This window comes from Ascochyta rabiei, chromosome 17 (genome assembly GCF_004011695.2).
Source record: "Ascochyta rabiei chromosome 17, complete sequence".
NCBI lineage: Eukaryota > Fungi > Ascomycota > Dothideomycetes > Pleosporales > Didymellaceae > Ascochyta > Ascochyta rabiei.
In genome coordinates, this window is record NC_082421.1 from 1,226,691 (window position 1) to 1,240,941 (window position 14,251).

Below are 14,251 nucleotides of genomic sequence, written 5' to 3' on the forward strand. Positions count from 1 at the left end.
CAAGACTGCACCACGGTGACGATCGACGACAACGCGGACCGCCGACGACAACGCGACACCGCCGACAACACGACACCGCGACACCGCGACACCGCGACACCGCGACACCGCGACACCGCGACACCGCGACACCGCAACACCGCAACACCGCAACACCGCCACACCGCCACACCGCCGACAACCAACGCGACACCGCCACACCGCCTCCATCGCAGGGCGCAATGAACATGGCCACCGCCTCCACCGCGCCGACCGCGGGCGAGTACGCGGGAGGTAGGCAGCCCGCGGCGCTTGGCGGCCACCGACGCTGACGTGCCCTGCGCAGATGAGGTCTCGGCCATCGTGCTCGACCCCGGCTACTCGACCACACGCGCGGGCTTCGCGGGCGAGGACGTGCCCAAGTCCGTGTGCCCGTCCTTCTACGGCCAGCGCGACGGCGAGCCGCTCCTCTTCGGCGAGAACGCGATCCACTCGCCCGCGGCCCACGTCGAGATCAAGAACTACTGGGGCGCCGACGGCATCGTCGAGGACTGGGACGCCGCCGCGAGGCTGTGGGAGTACGCCATCACCAGCCGGCTGACGGGCCCAAGCCCCGCCGACCCGGCCCGCAACGGGCTCAACGACGCCCGCGCCGTGGACGCGCACATGGAGGCCGTCGAGGACGCGGAGAAGCCCATGGAGGACAGCCCGCTGCTCGTCACGGAGCCGGGCTGGAACAGCGCAAAGGCGCGGGAGCGGTACATTGAGCTGGCCATGGAGGACTGGGGCGCCCCCGCCTTCTTCCTGCAGAAGACGGGCGTGCTGGCTGCCTTTGCCTCGGGCAAGGCCTCGGGCATCGTCATCGACGTCGGCGCCGCCCACACCACCGTCACCCCCGTGCTCGACGGCATGGTCCTGCGCAAGGGCGTGCACAAGTCCACCCTGGCCGGCAACTTTGTCTCGCAGCAGATCCGCCACACCTTCAAGACGGCCACGCCCGAGATCCAACTCACCCCGCACTACCTGGTCCGCCACAAGTCGCCCGTCGACGCCGGCGCGCCCGCAAACGCCACCTACCGCACCTTTGCCCTCGCCCCGCCCGCCTCCTTCCGCGCCCACGAGGAAGAGCGGGTGCTGACCGAGTTCAAGGAATCCGTCGTCGAGCTCTGGCCGGGCCCCGGCCGCTTCACGAGCGGGGCCAACGAAGAAGTCGCCCACTCCGCCCCCGGCCGCCCGTTCGAGATGCCGGACGGGTGGAACAACGTGTTCGGCAGCTCGCGCTTCCGCGTGGCAGAGGGCCTGTTCGACGCCTCGGCCGCGCTGACGTCCGACTCGCTGCCGCGGCCCAAGGACGACGCCACGATCCCGCGCCTCGTCCAGGCCGCCGTCTCGCACGTCGACGCCGACCAGCGGCCCTTGCTGCTCGCCAACATCGTCGTCACCGGCGGCTCCACCCTGCTGCACAAGTTCACGGACCGGCTGAACGCGGAGATCAACGCCCTCTACCCGTCCACGCGCAACAAGCTCATCGCCCCGGGCAGCGTCGTCGAGCGCAAGTACGCCGCCTGGATCGGAGGCAGCATCCTCGCGAGCCTCGGCAGCTTCCACCAGCTGTGGATCTCCAGGAAGGAGTACGACGAGCACGGGCCTGGCATTGTCGAGAAGAGGTGTCGGTAGACATGATGAGAGAGAGAGAGAGAGGGAGAGGGAGGGAGAGAGAGGGAGGGAGAGAGAGAGAGAGAGGGAGAGAAAAGTACGGCGTTTTTCTCAGCGAGGCAAAGCATGGCAAAATGGGGAATAGAGATGAGCTGGTAGTACAAGATCTTCATCTCAACAACTACTCATCTTCCTCTTCCTCTTCATTCATACCATCTTCATGACTGACTTTTATTACTTAATTCATGACTGACTTTTATTACTTGATTCATTCTTCATTACTTGATTCATGACTGACTTTTATTACTTGATTCATTCTTCATTACTTGATTCATGACTGACTTTCATGACTTGTTCATGACTGAATTCATTACTTGATTCATTCATGACTTCCCCTAGACTGCTTCCCCTAACTGCTCCTAGACTGCTCCTAGACAGCTCCTAGACTGCTCCTAGACTGCTCCTAGACAGCTCCTAGACAGCTCCTAGACTGCTCCTACACTATCTGTCGACGTCCATGCTCTCGGCCGTGGCTGTCAGGTCGGCGTCCTGCAGCTCAGACACGGTCACGTACTTGCCAATGTCCTCTTTCGTGATGACCTTCTCGTTCAGGACGGCGGTGGTGCCCTTCTGGAAGCGGTAGTTGCGCTGCTTGGGCTGTCTCGCGTTGGGCGTCATGTAGTTGCGCATCAGCGTCGTCTTGTCCGCGCTGATGACGGCCACGTCCACGTTGCTGCCGGAGCCCAGGTCGTTCCAGATGCCGGCCTCGATGGCGTTGGCGCACAGCTCCACGGCGGCCTCGCGCGACAGGCTGGGCTTCCACTGCGTCTCGAAGACGGACATGGCGGCCAGCGAGCCCGAGCCCATGGTGACGTAGGGCAGCTTGTCCGTGGAGCCGTGCGCGTGGACGGTGAAGAGGTGGGCGCCCGTGGGGTCGACGCCGGCGATGACGAGGTAGGCCCCGACGTGGCCCTGGTAGCGGAACAGGTGCTGCTTGAGCATCGTCATGCACGTCACCACGCGCGACTTGCGGCCGGTGGAGAGGGCGTGCAGCTCGAGGTTGGACGAGATGATGGCCGTGGTGAACTCGGTGTCGGCCGCGGTCCCGGCACCGGCGCACCAGATGTGGGGGGCGATGTAGTGCAGCTTCTCGCAGTTCTGCTGCTGTCAATACCGACTCTCGTCACGCTGGAGGGGGGAGCGCGGCAGCACGGCAGCACGGCAGCACGGCAGCGCGCTCGAGGACGGGAGAGGGCGCGACGCACCTTGTCTGCAACAATGGGCCCGCTGGTGGCACGTGTGTCGGCGGCGATGACGACGCCACCGTCGAAGAGGGCGCCGACGATGGTGGTGCCGGTGCTGGTGGCCTTGGGCAGGGGCACACCCTGGGCGTGCAGGGCGGCGTTGCGGTTGTGGTTGGAGAAGTCGAAGCCGGCCATGGTGGCGGGGGGCGGGGGGTCTTGTGTGGGCGCCTGGAGTGGGTGTGAGGTGTGGAGGGCTGGACGTGGCGGCGGGGTGGGGTCGTGGTGTGGTGTGGTGTGGTGTGGTGTGGTGTGGTGTGGTGTGGTGTGGTGTGGTGTGGTGTGGTGTGGTGTGGTGTGGTGCTGTGGTGGTGGTGGTGGTGGTGGTGGTGCTGCTGGTGCTGGTGCTGGTGCTGCTGGTGCTGGTGCTGGTGCTGCTACCTGCTCGGCGCAACGTCGAGCTGGGTCCACTCGGGCTTGGCGCAGCAGCTCTCAGGCGTCAGGATTTCCGCCAGCATCACCGTCGCGCGGCCTCCTAGCGCAGCCCCACGGTTTGACTCTTCGCTCCCTGCTGCCTTTTCCCCAGAGGCACTCGCGCTTGCTCGGCCTCCGCCCTGGCTCCCCCGCCGAGATTCGTCGTGCCTGGTCCTGCCACTGTCGCCCAGATCGAGAAGATCGAGAGGGAAAACAAAGCGCGCGACGTGCTCGACAGTGAAGGACGCGCCCCGTCGCCCGTCGCCGGCTCCACGCCCACGCCCACGTCCACGTCCACGCCCTCGCGCCTGACCCCGAGCCGCCTGCTGCGCACTTCGCTCTCCGCCGACTCGCCCACGCCCACGCCCACGCCCACGCCCACGCCCACGCACACGTCGACGTCGACACCCGCACCCACGCCCACGCCGTCGTCGACGCCCACGCCCACGCAGTCGTCGACGCCCACCTCCCTCAAGAAGAGCCTCGACCGCGCCCGCCCCGACCGCGCACGCCCCAGCCCGCCCCGTCCCTCGCCCGCGCGCTCGCTGTCCGCCCGCCCGTCGCCCGTGCCTGCCCGCGCGCGCTCGCATGCCCCCTCGCCCACCCTCTTCCGCAGCCAGACCGCGCGCTCGCCGAGGCCCACCATGAGCTTCGCCTCCACCCAGAGCGCCGCCGCGCCCGCCGCCAACGTGGGCGCCGACGTGCCTGCCATCCTGGCCGAGGTAGCCCGCGCCCGTGATGCCCCCGCCCGCCGCACGCGTAGCTGACCCTGCCCAGGAACTTTCCTTCAAGGCCCTCGCCCAGGGCGCCGAGGGCCCCCGGAAGCTCAAGCTCCTCCCCACCCCGTGGCCCACCGACGACGTCCCGCCCGCCAGCGTCACCCTCCTCGCCGTCGCCGCCAAGCCCGGCCTGCTCGCCGCCGCCGGCCCCGACACCCTCGTCCTCGCGTCCACGCAGAGCGTCCGCGCCGCCTTCCACCAACCGCCCGGACAGTGGGACGTCGTCTCCGACTTCGCCCCCGATGCAGCCATGCCCGTGCCCAAGCTGCGCCACCTCGCCTTCTCCGCCGACGGCGACTTCCTCGTCATCTCCGCCGAGCACCACGGCGGCCTGGCCGTCTTCGACCCCGCACAGCTCCTCCGCCACAACTTCAAGCCGGGCAACGAGATCCCCACCGACCACGTCGCCGTCCGCTCGCTGCTGCCCAACCCCACCCCCGAGCGCGAGCACATCTTCGCCGCCGTTCTCGACAGCGGGAAGCTGTGCCTCGTCGACGTCGTCACGGGCGCCTCGCACACCCTCAGGCAAGACGGCGTCGTGTGCGCCTCGTGGAGCACAAAGGGCAAGGCGCTGGCTGTCGGCCTCAAGGACGGCACCGGCGTGCTGTACCTCAACGACGGCACCCAAAAGGCCGTCATCCCCCGCCCCCCCCGCCCTCAACGAGGGCTTCACCTGTGAGTGCACCCACTGGCAACCCCGAGCCTCCACGCTAACAGCACCAGACTCTGGCCTCGTCTGGCTCGCCAACGACGAGTTCTTCATCGTCCACTTCCCCAAACAGTCGGCCATCGACACAGGAGAGCCAGAGGAGGGCAGGTACCACTACGTCAGGAGCAGCAGGGGCTGGACATCCTTCTCCTTCCACCCAACGCCGGAAGAGCCCATCCTCCCCGCCTGGGAGATCCCCCCGCGCGCATTCCCCCCCCGCCTCTCCGTCACCCGACTGCGCAGCTGGGAGCCGGATCTAGACGACCTCCTCATCCTGACCAACTCGCATTCCGACACCATAGTCACCGTCACCTCGGCGAGCAAAGAACTGTCGAGGGGCCAGCCCGTCAACGAATACACCCTGACGGACCTCAACGAGGGACAGGGAGCCTCCGTGCCGAGGAGGGTCTTTGGCGAGGAGGGCGACAGCGTTCTGATTGGAGAGGCTTTGGATCTCTCCGCGACGGAAAAGCTGCTGCGTCCCATCTCCACAAACGAAGACATCACCGAAGCCCCCCATCCTCTGCCTGCCTACATGTTCCTCACCCACCAGGGCATCTTGTCGGCCTACTGGGTAGTCTGGAATCGATCCATCGTCGAGGGCAAGCGCTACCCTGGCCTGGTCACGCCCAGCAACGTGACAGCGACTTCAAACACACCGGCTGTCCCTGCAAAGGCCACCTCGCCATCGAAGATCCCAACCCCAGGAGGCGCAAGCAATCCGTTCAGCAAGCCCGCAGCAGCAGCAGCAACAACAACAGCAGCAGCAGCAACAACAGCAGCAGCAGCAACAACAACATTGGGAGCCCCCTCTACACCGTCAGGTCCCAAGCTGGGAGCCTCTCCGTTTGCGTCTGCCACGCCCGCCGCCTCTTTTGGCCAACCTGCATTCCGTTCAACCACGCCAGCCGCTACTTTTGGCCAACCTTCCCAACCCGCAAGTGCCACGCCGTTCGGACAGCCAGCCAAGCCAGCCTTTGGCGCTCCTTCCGCGATAGGTTCCTCGAGCCCATTTGGCCAGCCTGCAGCCGGTTCCACAACGCCTGCCTTCGCACCCTCGTCGAAGCCTTCTCTCGGCCCCGCAACAGGCTCCACACAGCCAGCGTTCGGCCACACGTCAGAGCCAACCTTTGGCGCGTCGTCTGCCATCGGTGCACCTGGTGGGACTGGTTTCGGTGCGGTCGGAGGACTGGGCAGGGCAGCATCACCGTGGGGCTCCGCATCGCCGCAGACGAGTTCGACACCAGCAAGCAATCCGTTCGCTTCGGGAGCTGGCTCCTCTGGGTTTGCCGAAATCGGTCAGCCAACGACGGGGACAGGCTCTGGCTTCTCGAGCTTTGGCAGCACCAGTGGAGGTCAGTCTGGCTTCGGTGGCCTTGGGCAGCAGAAGTCTGCATGGACTGGTGCCTCGAACACATCCTCCACCGCACCAGCAGGCTTCAAGGCCGAGCCGAGTTTTGGGTCCACCGTCACAGTGGGTTCAGGCACGGGCTCTACGCTGCCTTCCTGGGGAAACACGCCAGCGCAACAGTCGAGCTCCCTCTTTGGCCAGAAGACGACCACTTCTTCCTTCGCTACCAACTCGTCCTTTGCCTCTACAGACAGCGGCGCCGACACGCAACAGCGCAAGCGCGACGAGGTCACGCCCACGCCCCAGCCAGCCTCGGCGCTCAACGGGCTCGCAGGTGGGTTCAAGCTGGGGACCACATTCGCAAGCGACGGATCAGCCAAGGATGACCCGGCGAAACCCGCAGCGCCTGCTCCTGGCGGTTTCTTCGGGAGCGACTTCTCTTCGATGCTTCCCAAATCAGGCCTACAGCCCCCGCCACACCCGGAGACAACGGATCGACCACACCACAATCACCGCCAAAGAAGACCTCTTATTTCCCAGGCACAACACCAAAGGCACCACCACCGGCGAAGAAAGAGCCACAGGACGATGCGCCGCTGCCACCGGACTTTACAGCGAAGAAAAAAGCCGAGCCCGTCGATGACCCTCTCCCACCCGATTTCATCACGACCAAGCCAAAGTCGGAACCTGTAGACGATCCACTCCCGCCAGACTTCATCACGAAGAAACCCGAAAAGCCTGCGGATGACGATCTGCCCCCGCTAGCTGGCAGTCCTGGCGTCAAGGTCGAAGTACCCAGCTCCTCGCCCGAAGCAACCCCTCTCGACGACGAGGATGAGGACTTCTCCGAGGAAGAAGAAGAAGAAGAAGAGGAAGAGGAGGAGGAGGAGGGCGATGAGGAAAACGAGGACGAAGACGAGGAGGAGGAGGAAGACGATGATGATGATGAAGAAGAGGAGGAAGAAAAGGAAGAGGAAGAGGAAGAGGAAGACAGGCCTCCGCCGGCGACGCTCGGGAAGTACGTCCTACAGCAACCGGATCGCGAGAGCAAGGCGAAACAACAATTCCCCTCTGCACCCACACCTCCGGTCGCCAAGCCAGAGAGCACACCGCAGCCTTCTCTATTCGGTGCCAAGCCCTCCACTTCGCAGCCTTCGCTGTTCGGTGCCAGGCCCAGTGCCTCCCAATCAAACAGCTCCCAATCGCTGTTCGGCCAACAGCCTCAGAAGGCGCCATTCTCCCTTGGTCAGCACGCCAAACCTGCGCAGCCAACCGCGACACCAAGCTTCCCACCTCCACGAGCACAAGCAAACCTTCGTTCACCCAGCCCTGTGCGATCCTCGTCAGCATCTAGCCAGAGACCCACAACAAGGCGGGAGCCTTCCGCGCCTGGAAGCTCCTTGAGCGCGTCGTTCCAGCCATCGAAGCCACCGACGCCCCAGCCACAGGTGTCTGACCTCGAAGACCAGGAGGACGAGCGCATCCGTGCACAGCTGGCGCAAGAGATCGAGCCTAGTCGAACGCTTGACGATTTCGTCGCACATCAAAAGTACACAGGCACCTCCGAGAAGACAGGCCATGCCGCCCAGATCGAGGCAATCTACAAGGACATCAACGGTATGGTAGACGCGCTGGGATGGAACGCTCGGTCGATTACGTCCTTCACACGCCATCACAAGCAGCCCCAGTTCAACCACAACGTCGACCGACAGACCCTGGAAGAGGTCGAAGCTGGTGGCAAAGACGGCTCCTGGTTTGAGCACTTCGCCCTGAACGAGATCGTGGCGCTGAAGGCTCTCGAGGACGATCTCTCCCGAGAGCTAGACGCCGGTCGCATCCAAAACGTCCAAGACAAGCTCGTCCAACTCAGGCGCCTCCTCCAAGAGAAAGCCAAGGTCATGACCCGCCTCAATGACATCCGCCGTCAGATCATCAACCGCAAGGACCCCGAACGCGCCGAGACGAGCCGCAGAGCTCCTCTGTCCAAGGAATTCGCCGACACGCAGAAAGCCCTCCGCACCGACTACGCCAAACTCCTGACGCTGTTGGCACAGGCAGAAGAAGCCGCTATCCTGCTCCGCTCCCGTCTCGCCTCTCACAACGCCTCGGCCGGCAACACGAGCGCGGTCCCCAGCATGGATGCCGTGAAGAAGACCATCATCAAGATGACCAGCCTAGCCGAGCGCCGAAACAACGACATCGCGCTCCTCGAGTCGCAGATGCGCAGGTTTGGTCTCCAAGACGGCTCCCAACCGTCGAGCTCCTCGGAGCGTGCCAACGGCGCCACCACACCCAGACGATCCAGAGGCAGCGACCTCCGCAAGAGCATCGCCGACACGCCTTTCGCCACGCCGCCCACGACCCGCAACAAGCTCAGCCTCACCGACCTCAACCGCCGCGCGCTGACGCCCGAAGTCGACGACGCCACGCCCAACAAGGGCTACGGCCTCTTCTACACCCCGCAGGGCAGCCCCGCGCCCGGCAACGAGCTTGCCCGCTTGAGCGACCTGGTGGACGACAACATGGACAGTCTGCGCGAGACTGCGCGGCGGAGACGGACAGTCGCCAGTGGGCTGAGGAAGGCGCTGTTGGAGCGTGGGATCAAGACGACAGTCGTCAACTAGTGTAGTTGCTGCGCTTATACATGTACCATTAGAATAGAATCGTGTGGATACCCAATGATTCGCATCCAGATGAAGACCAACTCCAACTGCACAATCAGACCACGACAACGAAGCCAGCAACCGTCATGGACCAGACTCGGCCCACCGAGCCCAAGCACGCCCAAGCACGCCCAAGCACGCCCAAGCACGCCCAAGCACGCCCAAAAACCGCAGCCATGCCCACGTGGACAGATCCAGCGTGCCTGTACACCCAGACCCCGTCCTGCTTGCCCTTGCCACTCGGGGCTTGGCTGACATGACATGACATGACGAGACAAGACACGGCATGACATGACATAACATGACATAACATGATAGAATACAATATATCACCTGCCGAACGGTGTCGTAGAACAGTCACTCACTCACTCACGCACGCACGCACGCACTCACGCACTTACTCACTTACTCACTTACTTACTTACTCACTTACTTACTTAGTTACTTACTTAGTTACTTACTTACTCACTCACTTACTTACTCACGCACTCACTCACTCACGCACTTACTTACTTACTTACTTACTTACGCACTCACTCACTCACTTACTTACTTACTTACTTGCTTACTTGCTTACTTACTCACTTATTTACTCACTCACGCACTCACTCACTCACTCACTCACTCACTCACGCACTCACGCACGCACTCACACACGCACGCACGCACATGTCGAGTTCGTAGGGTAATCAGGCCTGGGTGTTGCGGGGATGGCGCTTGGTATGGTCCGCGTTCGTCAGCTGCCATTCGGCTTCCTTGCAGCCTCTGCTCTGTCTGAGATGGATCGAGTCGCGCAGGGCGTCGTCGGTCGCAGGCGGTGTCGCGGCCCAGGGGGCGAGCAGACGGATCACTAGTGCCGCTGGAGACTAGAGCGGGAGCGTAGGGGCGGATTGATACTGGGCTAGGTACTTCGTATTGCAGCAGTGCAGCGTGCGCTGGGGCTACAAGGCGGCTGGGGCTGGGAGATAGGGAAGGGTTTTACAGGTTGGAGCCGGTGTGTCTCGGGCGGGACTTGGACGGAGATGGTAAGCGGCGAGGTGCTTGGTGGTAGTGGGAGGAGCAGACGTGCTGCAGCGCACGGGTCAGCGAGAGTGCGAGACAGAGTGAGCTTAGCAGACGGTACCGCGCCGCAGCAGCAGTCGTATCCGCGTATTCAGACCAAGAAGATGCTAAGACCAACAACGTCGCGCGTCGGCTTGGAGTTTCCCCCGCGAACCTCGGCGCGGGGGATCCTGGCGCAGCATCAATCCTTCCCTGTACCGACCTACGCAGAGAAAGAGAAAAAGAACTTCCGCTCATGCACAACATCGCCCAAGTCCGGTAGTTGGACCGGCGCCCCTCTTCGCTCTACCTGCGCGAGAGCGCTCCGTGCACTCGATACAGCGCACGCAGCGGAGCAGGGCGTGCGCAGACGAATCCAACGCGTCTGCATCGCCGAGGCATGCGCGCCGTGACGTACCCGCGAGGGCCCTGACGGTGCTCGAGCGCGGGGAAGCGCGAGGCGTTCACGCATTCGGCGTAGAGCCGGCTTCGACGACTGGGAACATGGCTGACGGGGCGCTGCTGCTGCTGCTGCTGCTGCTACTAGCATCGAGGTGGACCGCCGTGGGTATCCTGGTCGTTGAAATGCCTTGCTCGCTCTCTGGCTGGAGTGGGGATTAATATCTACCTAGCCGTGCGGTCATCACCGTCGAAGAAAGGACCGGGAGTCGATTAAAAAGCTAGCCCCCCCCCCCCTGTGGTTGTTGAACGTAGTTTTCTGTCCGCTTTGTACATCTCCCTGCATCATGTTGAGGCTTTTCGGTGCTGCGGCCTTGCTGGGCGCGGCGTTTGCGCAAAACTCGTCGGCCGCGCTGCCAACTGTGGATTTGGGGTATGAGATTTACAGGGCTGCGACTTTCAACGTATGTGTTCCTTGCAGACGGTAGTCGGAACGAGTGCTCGGGTGTATAGAGTACGGGTGGCTTTTACAATTTCTCCAATATCAGATATGCCGCACCTCCCGTCGGCGATCTGAGGTTCGCTCCTCCTCAGGCTCCGGCGGAGAATAGGTCTGCGATCAACACCGGCAGCATCTCGAGGTAGGTTCTGCGAACAAGCTGTAGTTGTACAATGAGCTCATGATGGCAGGATTTGTCCCCAAGCTGGTCCCGCCTGGTCTGCGCAGGCTACTCAGTTCCTCACTAGCGTTATACTCGGCACTTCTTACAACACCAGCACAAACTACGTGCCGTCGGGCGCTAACTCCAGCAGCCCCGTCCCAGCAGCGGACCCTAGCGAGTCGGAGGACTGTCTCTTCCTGGATGTTTTCGTGCCTGAGGATGTTCTGGCCAAGGCAGGAAAGGGCTACGGCGCTCCAGTCTTGGTTTGGATTTACGGCGGTGGTTACACGGGTATGTGACGACATACCTCTTCACCTGTAGAATAACTGCTGACTGTCTGCTAGGCGGAAACAAGAACAACAACCCTGCAGGACTCATCGCTGCTTCTGGCAATTCGACCAACGGCGATGTAATCTATGTCTCTCTGAACTACCGCCTCGGTGCTCTCGGATGGCAAGCCGGCCCCTCGTTCCAGGCTGAAGGCGGCACGAGCAACCTGGGTCTGTACGACCAGCGCTTCGCTCTTGAATGGGTACAGCAGTACATCCACCTCTTTGGAGGCGACAAGAACCGCGTTACCGTCTTCGGTGAGTCGGCTGGCGGCGGTTCCATCATCCACCAGATCACAGCCTACGGTGGACTCAAGGGCAAGGCCCCCTTCCAGCAGGCGATTCCTCAGAGTCCTGGATGGCAGCCCGTGCAGTCCAATGTCCAGCTCGAGGACACTTACCGCAAGTTCTTGAACCTCACAAACACCACATCCCTCGCCGAGCTGCGCGCCCTTCCATCCGAGGTCGTCATGCGTGCCAATGCACAGCAAGTGGCCTACGACACCGCTTGGGGCCAGTTCGCGTACGGACCCAGCGTTGACGGCAACTTCGTTCCCCTGCAGCCCGGACAGCTGCTTGCGCAAGGCCGATTCGACAAAGACGTGAACGTCATGGTCGGTCACAATGCGAACGAGGGTCCTCTCTTCACGGCTCCTTCTATCCAGTCGGACGCTGCGCTTCGCAGGCAGCTGAACACGGCGTACCCGTATATGCCCAACTCTTCGGTCGATTACATTACCAACGTGCTCTACCCTTCGGTCTTCAACGGCTCGTACCCGTACACGACCCAGTATCAGCGCGCTAGCCTGGTCATCGCTGAGGGCGTCTTCACCTGCAACACTTACTTCCTGTCCAAGGCCTACAACAACGAGACCTACTCGTACCTGTTCGCCGTGCCGCCCGCTTTCCACGGATTCGATGTTGCGTACACCTACTACACAGGTGGCGCTACAAGCCTTTTGCCCACCGGTGTAACGAACCGCACCGTCGCCATTGCGCTGCAAGAGTTCATCGCGAGCTTCGCCGAGGATGGTGCCCCCGAAGCGCCCGGCATCACCAAGTTCGACATGTACGGAGAGAATGCGAGCGTGCTGAGGCTCAACATTACGGGCACTGGCGAGATTCGCGATTCGAATGCGAATGCGCGCTGCGACTGGTGGCAGTTGGCTTTGGTGTCGTAGATGGGCGAGATTTCTCGACGCAAGAATCAGATGGCGTGATCACAACCATAGATGACTAATGTAATGCGTGTGTCAGTCCGATGATTATCGTTTATGAGTTCAGTGGTTTATTGCGTGTGCAAACTCTCGATGGCTCGATGGCTCCAATGATATCAGACTAACCCCGTGCGGAGCTATGCACGCCGGGTGGAGCTATACCTGTGCAACGCATCATGCCGACGTCATACCATCCAAGATGGCTCCAACAGCACCTTTATAAGCCTTGTGCAGCGCTTCTACAAGCCCGCATCATCCACACTTCCAACTGCAATTGACACCGCCTCCGTCCACTCTTCATCTCACACCCACCCACAACCAACAAGCACACCACACATCACCATGTTCCGCTCCCAGATCGCTCGCCAGGCTCGCCTGTTCTCCACCACCCCCATCGCTCGCAAGAGCCCCGTCGAGACCATCAAGGACGCTGCCAAGGCTGTCGACAGGACAATCTCCGGCGCCGCCGTAAAGGGCATTGAGAAGGGTGGTACGTAGTCACAACCCAACGAGTCTCCGGACATGACTTGATGTAGTTGTTCGATGCCTCAACATGGAGCACGACGCCATCTGATGATCCAATGCTCGCATCAGCGCCAGCAACTGACCCGACCAACAGAGCAAGTCGCCGAGGCTGTCAAGGAGGCCACTCCCAACACCGCCAGCGAGGCCAAGGGCCAGGCGAACGAGGCTCTCGGCCAGGCCAAGGGCAAGGCCGCCGAGCTGAAGGGCGAGGCCAGCAAGAAGGCCGGCGAGGTCCAGGGCGAAGTCAACAAGAAGGCTGGTGAGGTCCAGGGCGAGGCCAACAAGAAGTTGTAAACCGCTTCCGTTCACCCCGGAGGGATTCACGATGAAGATGTTAATATGAGCGACCCTTTGATACCTTGGGTTGGATGCGGTTTTCAAAAGCATTGCCCTTGTACGACTAGTTATTGCTGCTACGGCACTACGAATTTCAAACACTTTCCTACTGCACACATGTACCTGATTGACGTGGTGTTTACACTGGTGGTTCGATTGTCGCTCGCTGCAGCGCCATTGCGGTGAGCGAGCAGCAATGAGCCTGCAACTACAGAAACGGTGCAGAAATCTTCAAAACATGACGCGCGACCGCTGCACTGAGCCCCAACAGCGAGCAAAAAGCAAGGTTTCAGGCAGTACATCATTGATACGCAACGGAAGGCTCGCCGCCAGCTGATGGAGCCTACGCGCGCAAAAAGATCAGCGACAGCGGCAGGATTCGAACCTGCGCGGCCGAAGCCATATGATATCTAGTTGATGAACTCGTTCGAGTCATACCCATTAACCACTCTGGCACGCTGTCATTGTACTGATTGATGAAGGTTGAGGGACGTTTAAAATATACGATCTAGATTGCAATAGTACTTGAGTCGTAACGGTACTGGTGCCTGCCATCGATACTCTGAGGCCTTTTCATAAAACAGGCTCACATTGTGTCTGGATGGTGGGTAGAGATGTGGACCTAGCAGATTCTTCTCGGCGACGGGTCACGAGCTTTGAGTAAGCGGTTAGAACGCTGACAGCTCAAACGCCATCACGAATTGTGGGGCGTCGATCCGCTAGCGGTCCACCATCATTGGCTTCATGCAGGTCCACTTGCTCTCCCCAGAGTTATCGCCGCGTGAGGTCAACGGCGGCGCGCGACTGCTCCGACCGTGGTAGAGCTCTGGGGCCAACATAGCCACGCCGCGCGCATGAAGTCCGCAATGTGAACGAGCTTCCCGGCGCAT

At 61.8% G+C, this 14,251-nt stretch overlaps 7 protein-coding genes and 1 non-coding gene across 8 annotated transcripts, besides 16 other annotated features; 6 read left to right on the forward strand and 2 right to left on the reverse strand.

Annotated features, from left to right (window-relative positions):
- Window positions 1–45: 45 nt before the first annotated feature.
- Window positions 46–204: a tandem repeat.
- A 17-nt stretch (window positions 205–221) lies between these two features.
- On the forward strand, window positions 222–1,656 carry EKO05_0009828 (NuA4 histone acetyltransferase subunit; the record flags this gene model as incomplete). Its single annotated transcript, XM_038942510.2, has 2 exons — window positions 222–273; window positions 326–1,656. The coding sequence occupies 2 exons, from the start codon at window positions 222–224 to the stop codon at window positions 1,654–1,656; spliced, it is 1,383 nt and encodes a 460-aa protein (XP_038795201.2).
- Window positions 1,657–1,663: 7 nt separating this feature from the next.
- Window positions 1,664–1,729: a tandem repeat.
- Window positions 1,730–1,800: 71 nt separating this feature from the next.
- Window positions 1,801–1,857: a tandem repeat.
- A 279-nt stretch (window positions 1,858–2,136) lies between these two features.
- EKO05_0009829 (Proteasome endopeptidase complex) lies at window positions 2,137–3,074 on the reverse strand (the record flags this gene model as incomplete). The annotated part of the gene is made up of 2 exons (XM_038942661.1): window positions 2,137–2,793; window positions 2,901–3,074. 2 exons carry the CDS (start codon window positions 3,072–3,074, stop codon window positions 2,137–2,139), a joined length of 831 nt encoding a protein of 276 aa, XP_038795202.1.
- Window positions 3,075–3,157: a tandem repeat.
- Window position 3,158: 1 nt separating this feature from the next.
- Window positions 3,159–3,268: a tandem repeat.
- A 1-nt stretch (window position 3,269) lies between these two features.
- Window positions 3,270–3,313: a tandem repeat.
- A 307-nt stretch (window positions 3,314–3,620) lies between these two features.
- Window positions 3,621–3,840: a tandem repeat.
- Window positions 3,841–3,984: a tandem repeat.
- Window positions 3,985–3,993: a tandem repeat.
- A 207-nt stretch (window positions 3,994–4,200) lies between these two features.
- Window positions 4,201–4,281: a tandem repeat.
- Window positions 4,282–4,371: 90 nt separating this feature from the next.
- On the forward strand, window positions 4,372–6,882 carry EKO05_0009830 (uncharacterized protein; the record flags this gene model as incomplete). Its single annotated transcript, XM_059637623.1, has 2 exons — window positions 4,372–4,804; window positions 4,853–6,882. The coding sequence occupies 2 exons, from the start codon at window positions 4,372–4,374 to the stop codon at window positions 6,880–6,882; spliced, it is 2,463 nt and encodes an 820-aa protein (XP_059493606.1).
- Window positions 5,575–5,628: a tandem repeat.
- Window positions 6,883–7,808: 926 nt separating the features above from the next.
- Window positions 7,809–8,813, forward strand: EKO05_0009831 (uncharacterized protein; the record flags this gene model as incomplete). Its single annotated transcript, XM_059637624.1, has 1 exon — window positions 7,809–8,813. The coding sequence occupies one exon, from the start codon at window positions 7,809–7,811 to the stop codon at window positions 8,811–8,813; it is 1,005 nt and encodes a 334-aa protein (XP_059493607.1).
- Window positions 8,814–8,961: 148 nt separating this feature from the next.
- Window positions 8,962–9,017: a tandem repeat.
- Window positions 9,018–9,104: 87 nt separating this feature from the next.
- Window positions 9,105–9,167: a tandem repeat.
- Window positions 9,164–9,541, forward strand: EKO05_0009832 (uncharacterized protein; the record flags this gene model as incomplete). The annotated part of the gene is made up of 1 exon (XM_059637625.1): window positions 9,164–9,541. The coding sequence occupies one exon, from the start codon at window positions 9,164–9,166 to the stop codon at window positions 9,539–9,541; it is 378 nt and encodes a 125-aa protein (XP_059493608.1).
- Window positions 9,207–9,521: a tandem repeat.
- An 870-nt stretch (window positions 9,542–10,411) lies between the features above and the next one.
- Window positions 10,412–10,438: a tandem repeat.
- A 201-nt stretch (window positions 10,439–10,639) lies between these two features.
- On the forward strand, window positions 10,640–12,464 carry EKO05_0009833 (uncharacterized protein; the record flags this gene model as incomplete). Its single annotated transcript, XM_038942699.1, has 4 exons — window positions 10,640–10,756; window positions 10,806–10,933; window positions 10,983–11,245; window positions 11,299–12,464. The coding sequence occupies 4 exons, from the start codon at window positions 10,640–10,642 to the stop codon at window positions 12,462–12,464; spliced, it is 1,674 nt and encodes a 557-aa protein (XP_038795204.1).
- Window positions 12,465–12,803: 339 nt separating this feature from the next.
- Window positions 12,804–12,841: a tandem repeat.
- A 1-nt stretch (window position 12,842) lies between these two features.
- On the forward strand, window positions 12,843–13,319 carry EKO05_0009834 (uncharacterized protein; the record flags this gene model as incomplete). The annotated part of the gene is made up of 2 exons (XM_038942528.1): window positions 12,843–12,990; window positions 13,120–13,319. The coding sequence occupies 2 exons, from the start codon at window positions 12,843–12,845 to the stop codon at window positions 13,317–13,319; spliced, it is 348 nt and encodes a 115-aa protein (XP_038795205.1).
- Window positions 13,320–13,725: 406 nt separating this feature from the next.
- EKO05_17t5 lies at window positions 13,726–13,824 on the reverse strand. Its single transcript has one exon. It is a non-coding gene; the product is annotated as a tRNA-Ser (tRNA).
- Window positions 13,825–14,251: the final 427 nt, after the last annotated feature.